The sequence below is a fragment of the Capra hircus genome, chromosome 26, assembly GCF_001704415.2.
Source record: "Capra hircus breed San Clemente chromosome 26, ASM170441v1, whole genome shotgun sequence".
NCBI classification, from domain to species: Eukaryota; Metazoa; Chordata; class Mammalia; order Artiodactyla; family Bovidae; genus Capra; species Capra hircus.
Genome location: NC_030833.1, coordinates 15,233,242 through 15,241,166, shown reverse-complemented (window position 1 = coordinate 15,241,166; position 7,925 = coordinate 15,233,242). Strand labels below are relative to the sequence as shown.

The window sequence follows — 7,925 nt, the reverse complement described above, 5'->3', positions numbered from 1 at the left end:
ACAAAGGAATGATTAAGGCGAATGTCAGACACTGCACATTTATAGCAGTCTTTCCCATCGTCAAATGATAAGACTTTGCAAAAGTTTATATTTAGAATCACAGGTACTTTGTACTTTATTATAAGACTGGGTTTGTGCCTTGGAGACAGATCACTGCAACTCCCAGGACGACCTAAAGACTGTTGGGGGCCACGCTGCCAGAACGGAACCAAGCAAAACAACTGAATGACGCATAGTGGGCCCAAAGAGACACCGTAGGCTCAGTTCCCAGAGAACCTCGCGAGGTGAGGCCTGCCAGGTCTCCAGCCCACCGTATTGTTGCAAGTACGTATTTTGCTGAGAGATTGCTTTGAGGACTTTCTATTTGAGACTGGGCATTGGGGGGCGGGGGAATGAGAGGAAAAGCCCGAGCCCAGAAAGGGCTGCTGTTCCAACTGCTCCAAAGCTCAGGCCTCGGTGACTCCATTTTTTTTTCCCTCACCCCCCACAAGAACGGAAAAGAACCTCGCACAGGGGCCAAGGCCTTGTCTGAGGGGAGCTGCGCTCAGCCAGGGGAACAAGGCAGTTTGAGACAGGTCACAGGAAAAACGAAGGCGCACAGAAGGGAAAAAAAGCAAGTCTGTCCAACTTAACGGAGGCCCGGAGTGTGGTTGAGGCCCCGGAGCCTTGGGCCTCACCTCATCCCGTAGGGGCCCCGTTCTTGCGGGGGTACAGGCCTCTGGAGGCCGAACCAGAAATGACCCTGGAATCAGGCTTCTTTCTGCTTTCCAGGATCCTCAGACTCGGTTATAAAATATTTTAAGGACGAAGACGGGAGCGGCAGGAGCGCGGCCTGAAATGAGTCTGGAGTCTTTGTTCCAGCACATCATATTCTCCGAGCACCAGGCAGAGGAGAGTCGCCGCTTGATGCGGGAAGGTCGGGGACTCTGCTGTTTGAGTTGGGGGCTTGGAGCCGGAGGGAAGGCCGGGGGCAGTGGGCGGAGCAGTGAGGGGTGGGGGAAAGACAGCCGAAAGACGTCTTATCACAGGCCCCAGAAGAGGGACTCCAGAGAGATGGACGTGTTTAAGCATTTAATTTTTATTACAGTAAGGTCGGAAATAAACAGATGTCGTGAGAAAATTAAGAAAGCAGCAGAGCAGCTGAATGAAGAGAAAATCCAGTTGGAATCTAAGGTATTGACATGCAGAGCTTGCTCATTATCACTTGAAAAGGTGTTTTTTATTTGACTTTTTGAGGATTTGATACTATTTAACTAGTTGTCCTTCCATGTGGTGGTTATGATAATGAATCCTCCTGCCAGTGCAGGAGACCCATGAGATGCAGGTTGGATGCCTTGGTGGGGAAGATCCCTTCCAGGAGGAAATGGCAACCTACTCCAGTATTCTTGCCTGGAGAATCCCATGGACAGAGGAGCCCGGCAGTCTACAGTCCATGGGATCACAAAGAGTCAGACATGTATGAGCATGCACAAAGACACAGACTCACACACAAACACACACGCACCCACCCACCATCATGAAGCATGCTACTATGTTAGTGAGTGTTGTTCCATGCTGTCTGGTAATATTTAAAGTTCTGAATCAGGAGACACCTTCCACCCTAACATGAATTTGTCCTATAGAAACCAATTTAAGTCATGAAGAATTCATTGTCCGTGTTGTGGAATGGTTAACGTTTCAAAAGAGCATAATGACATTGGAAAAAGAATGATTCAATTAAGTAGTTGGTGTGGGAAATAAGTTCAGAAGAATAAATAATTTAAGAAGTGTGCTGTGTTGATGAAACAATTGAATGTAACTTTCAAAGGAGTCTCTACCATTTTTTATTATGACTTTCTTTTTTTCACATTTTATTTTAATTGGAAGATAATTGCTTTACAATATTGTATTGGCCTCTGCCATACATTAACATGATTCAGCCACGGGTACAAATATGTCCCCTCCCTCTGGAACCCTCCTTGCATCTTACCGTTTATTTTTCAGTTTTCTGCTAGATTTTGGACATGTCGTTCATCCAGAGGAATCTTTTTTTTTCCCACTAGCATTTCAGTCTTTTCTGCAGCATTTGTAGAGTTCTGTTATTTTACACAGAAACAGAGGAATCTGATGATATCTTGAAGGTGGATTTTGAAATGTGGATAGAATTTTGGAGAGACAGAGTGAAATATAATAGTAAGAGAAAAGTATTTGGAGCAGGGGGAGAATATGAACAAAAGGGAGGCATAAGCAAGGCATTTGTGGAGAGAAATCTCTCAAAGCAGGGGTTGATGCCTGGGAATAGGAAGAAACCATTGTAGGATTTTGATTAGGGAATGGTGTGATAAGAGTGGGTTTTGGAAGATCTCTCTGAGCTCTGGGAGGAGGGGAACTAAGCACATCATCCAAATAGGTCACCCATAGCCTTGCTATGAGTGGAGGGTAGACAGCCATACAAAAATATTTATCCAGCTCCTAAAGATAAATTATGTGAGCAGTGTGCAATGGGAAATCTGTTTGAGGAAGTCTGTTTGCTAAAATAAGTCAAATAGGCTTAACACTGTGAGAAATTTCCAGTTCTCTTTTTGGATAAAATAATCATAGATTCTTTCTCTACCTCTCAAGCTTCTTCAGTTATTCCTTTCAATTCTGTTCAAACACCACCTGAGGGCCCTCCCTTGTACATCTTGGAAAGATTTTATCATAGCATTTCGGATATCACTTTACCATTAAACAACAGAGCATACTTGTGTTTGTATCCCTCATTCTTTTGTGGGCAATGTATTGGATTTTTTTTCTTAACCACCTTTTATTCCCACAGCCTGTATTCCATAACACACAGTATACTTTAGTGTTTTGAATGAATGAGTACTAAAAGGGAGATAATAGGGAGAGTTCAGTTCAGTCGCCCAGTCATGTCTTACTCTTTGCGACCCCATAGACTGCAGCACGCCAGGTTTCCCCATCCATCACCAACTCTCGGAGCTTGCTCAAACTCATGTCCATCGAGTTGGTGGTGCCATCCAGCCATCTCATACTCTGTCATCCCTTTCTCCTCCTGCCTTCGATCTTTCCCAGCATCAGGGTCTTTTCCAGTGAGTCAGTTCTTCGTATCAAATGGCCGAAGTATTGAAGTTTCAGCTTCAGCATCAGTCCTTCTAATGAATATTCAGGATGTACTGTCTTTTAAAATAGAATTTGGAAATATGGTTCAGTGAGACCTTAGGTCCTATTTTGCCTGTGAATAGTAGATAAACTAACTGCTAAAAATAATTCTAAAAGCTGATGCACGGGCAAAGTTTTAAGAATGTCATGATGTAGCTTAATTTCCTCTTTAAAAAGAATTAAGATACTTTCAGAATTGTTAACTAGAAGCTAATACAGGTAATAGGCAAAATATATGCAATTAAGTAATGCATAGCTAACACTTATTGTGCACTTACTGTATGTTGGGCACTGTTCTAGATGCTTCCCTTGTATTAACTCTTTTAATCCTGCCGGGAATCCTGTGATGAGGCACCATCATTAATTCCCTTTTTGGGGGGAGGAAAAAGAGAGGTTAAATGACTTGTTCATGGTATATAATTTAAAAACAAATGACAATAATGAAAGTAGTAATTGAGTAATGATAGTGTATTTTATTAAAACATTTTTTAAAGCTCATCTTAGACTTTTTTCATCATGGAATTCACATATAATAGTGTCTGAAGCTTTTGCATCTAGTCTAAGGCAGTATTTTTAAAAGTATAGTAGTGTAAGTTTTTGTGCAAATGTATATTTCCTGGGTTGGCGAAAATATTGACCTGGCAGATAACAAATGTTGAGAAAAAAAGGGTTTATTTTTGAATATCTTTAGAAAATAGTAGATTTACTCTTTGTAATATTTTCTCAGTTAAAAGCCTATTTTGCTGAAAATGGAAATGTAGTTTGTTGATATATATGCACACATCAAAAGCTGATTCAAATTGTTTTATTTTATAGAAGAAAGAGCAAATCCCTAGCATTGCTTGGAAACATTTGCTGAAATTACTAATTAATATAGGCTCATGAATGCACATTGCTTTTTAATCAGCTCATATATGTGGGGAGTAATACAATTGCTTTTACTAATACAATTAACATATGTGGTTCACAGTTCATACAGTACTAATTTATAACTGAAATAATTTGATTTATTATATAGTCAACATGGGGGTGTGTGTGTATAAAGATCTTTAAAGTAGAACCACAATTACAATGTAAATGACTAATGGGAAGAACTGAAGAAGTAATCATAAATTGATTTCTTGTTTCTTTTATTCTCAGAGTTAATTATATGTCTGCCAATAACAATGAAAATATATTTACTTGCATATTTGACTTGGCATTTATTGACCAATTCATCAAGTAGAAGCAGCATAAGGAGAAACTAGAACATAATTTGAATAGGCCAGTGCTTGATCTATTTGCACAGTGATACATTCAGAAAGTATTTTGGGCATTTATTTTGGAAGTTGCTTGTGGTCAAAAAATGAATTCAGGAAGTATAGTATTTATATTTTTCTGTTCTGTAAAACCCAAGTAGCATGTAATTAGAACTTGAATGATAGCATTTGCCTTTCAGGGCTCAATGAATACTTTAAAATATATGGTTGCAAAAGTCTCAGATTATGTAGTATGAGTACTTTGTGAATTGGAGAACTGTGATATGCCCGGTTAGGTTTCGTAATGTGAAAACAGAAAGACAAGAACATGCTGTTGATTTGTGTTAATGCTTACCAGTACCTATAGCTTCTGATCATCAAGGAAAGGTTTTATAATATTGATGACAGGAAAAATCAAAATTAGGGACTTGCAGGACATTTGTTGTTTTTTTTAAAGCATCTGAAAGAGTTTGTTTTTTCTTTTAAAAATAGTAATATATGGTTAAAATTGGGACATTTTAATGTTTAGAAACATATTACAAAAAACCTAACATAAATCTATCCTCCCTCAAGAAGAAGTAAATGGAGGAAAATCTGAGGCAGTTTTACTTTTTGCTTCTTCCAGTTTTAACCTATTACATAAACATAACACTGATGAAATAATATTTCATGAATTTTTAAAGGAAAGTGGTATTGAAATAAACAAGTAGCTTAAGGTGGCTTCATTTACTTCTTTACTTCAGAATATATGCTTTCATTTTTTTCAATTGATAAAAATTATGAACCTTCCTAGAACAGCAGGCAGAGTCTTAATGTGTTAGGACTGATGCTGAAGCTGAAACTTCAATACTTTGGCCACCTGATGTGAAGAACTGACTCACTGGAAAAAACCCTGATGCTGGGAAAGATTGAAGGCAGAAGAAGAAGGGGATGACAGAGGATGAGATGGTTGGATGGCATCACTGACTCGATGGACATGAGTTTGAGCAAGCTCTGGGAGTTGGTGATAGATAAGGAAGTCTGGCATGGTGCAGTCCATGGGTCACAAAAAGTCCAACACAACTGAGTGACTGAACTGAACTCTATTACCTAATTAGGGAAAGAACAAATCACAAATTATTATTCTTTATAATATTGAAGCTGTGTAATTAAGATTTTTCCCCTTTTAAGAAGTTTAATCAAAGAAAAATTTGTCTACTACTTATGTTTCATTTCATTGTTGACGAAAAGTCGCTTAAAACATAGGTAAAAGAAAGGCATTTCTTCTTTTCCAATTAACATTTGTTAAATAACAATACATGTGAATTATTTAATCTTAATTTTGAAAAATAAAGTTCAAATTCTCCTTATCATAATTTAATATATACCTGTAGCTCTGTTAGTTGTGACCAAGACACTTTTGAGGGTTCAGTTGAGTTGAGTCACTCAGTCGTGTATGACTCTTTGCGACCTCAGCATGCCAGGCCTCCCTGTCTGTCACCAACTCCCGGAGTTTACCCAAACCCATGTCCATCGAGTTGGTGATGCCATCCAGCCATCTCATCCTCTGTTGTCCCCTTCTCCTCCTGCCCTCAATCTTTCCCAGCATCAGGGTCTTTCCCGATGAGTCAACTCTTCGCATGAGGTGGCCAAAGTATTGGAGCTTCAGCTTCAGCATCAGTCCTTCCAATGAACACCCAGGACTGATCTCCTTTAGGATGGACTGATTGGATCTCCTTGCAGTCCAATGGACTCTCAAGAGTCTTCTCCAACACCACGGTTCAAAAGCATCAATTCTTCAGTGCTTTTGAGGGTAGTTATACTTAATTGTTTTTAATCTCTGACCTTTCCACGTGGAATTATGAAGTTATCTTGTCTTAAACATGTATAGCTGATTTTTTAAAGTTGTCATAGAAGTTTAGGTGTATTTCCCCTTTTTTATTCGCCTTAGTCAGTTGTACAAGTCCATGTCCTCCTTGGAGGAGGGTATGGCAACTCACTCCAGTATTCTTGCCTGGAGAATCCCATGGACAGAGGAGCCTGGTGGGCTACAGTCCATGGGGGTCACTGAATCTGGAGTCTCTTGTATGAAAAATAATTTTTCTTTCACATCTAAGGTACCTCATAATTGATGGTTTGATCGATGTCCTCTTCACTCCCCAGTGCTGCTTCCAGGACATGATTTCTCTACTTGCTTATGGTGGTTTATCCTGTATTCTAGACTCCGCCAACTTTCCTCCCTGCTCTTTTCTGTCATTTTACTCACTCACTGGGTAATCTCCCTTGTTCTTTAGAATTTGGCACCTGGTTCTCAGGCTTCCACTCTATCTCAACTCTTGCTAGCATCTTGTATGATGTCATTGTCTATATGTACTATTCAGCTACCTTCCTGACCTGTTGGTTCTTTGGTCTCCACATGTTCAGTGCCCTTATTCTCCATTCTACCTCAGCTACCTATTTCCAGAATTACATTCTGGGTGAGTCAATTATTTACTACTATGCCAACACTCAGGAAATTCCAGGAGAGATTTGATCCAATATATATATACATGGATGTTGGCTTTAGTCTCAGCTGAGACTGCCACACTGCCTGGAAAACTGCTGCATTTCTCTTTCTCACTCTATGCAGTGACTGTTGTAAACCTTTTACTGTCATGTATTTTGTCCTTCTTCTGAACTACTTAACTGTCATGATAACTTTGCTTTGTGATAAAAAAAAAAGCAACCTATAAAACTTACATAAGCATAATGCCATTTAAAAACACATAGAACAAATAACGCATCTTGTAAGGGGTTTATATGTGTATAGTGAAATTATAATGGCATACATAGGAATGATAATAACACATCAACTTAGTGATTATCTCTGATGAGAGTGGAAGATAAATGTAATCAGAGAAGGATATACAGGGTATTTCAGCTGTATCTATAATGTTTTATTTCTTAAACTGGGGCACATAGCTATGAGATTAGTTTAAAAAATAAAGATATATCTTAAAAGTTACAGAGCTGTGGCTTTTAGTCCATTCAAAAGGTTTTGCAACCATCATTATCTGAGCCCAGAATATTTTCATCACTTCAAAAAGAAACTCTACCCACATTAGTCACTCCTTCCCATATTAGTCACTCCTCCATCTCCCTCAAACTGCATGAGCTCTCGGTCACCACTAGTCTACTTTCTGTGTCTGGACATTTCATGTAAGTGTAATCATAGAATAATGGCCTTTTATGGCTGTCTTCTTTCACTTAGTATGTTTTCAGGATGCATCCATGTTATAGCATGTGTCTGTACTTGATTCCTTTTCATGGCTGAATAATATTCTGTTGTATGGATACACTTTGTTTATCCATTCATCAGTTGATGGACATTGGGTTATTTCCACATTTTAGCTATTGTGTATAATGGTGCTGTGAACATTTGGGTACAAGTTTTTGTATGAACATTGTATTTCAGTTCTCTTGGGTATTCCACCTAGGAGTAGAATTTCTTGGTCATATGGTTAATTATAGGTTTAACTTATGGAGGAAATACCAAGTTTTCTGTAGTGGCAGTTTTACATTGCCACC

The 7,925-nt window shown here is 39.0% G+C and overlaps 1 protein-coding gene across 1 annotated transcript in view; it reads left to right on the top strand.

Moving 5' to 3' along the window:
* CCDC172 (coiled-coil domain containing 172) overlaps nt 292–7,925 on the top strand; it is a 62,122-nt gene continuing 54,488 nt past the window's right edge. The window contains exons 1-3 of the mRNA XM_005698510.1: nt 292–324; nt 772–916; nt 1,088–1,173. Of these exons, the coding sequence (XP_005698567.1) occupies nt 838–916; nt 1,088–1,173 (165 nt within the window). The 5' untranslated portion in view covers nt 292–324; nt 772–837. The remainder of the gene's footprint in view (nt 325–771; nt 917–1,087; nt 1,174–7,925) is intronic.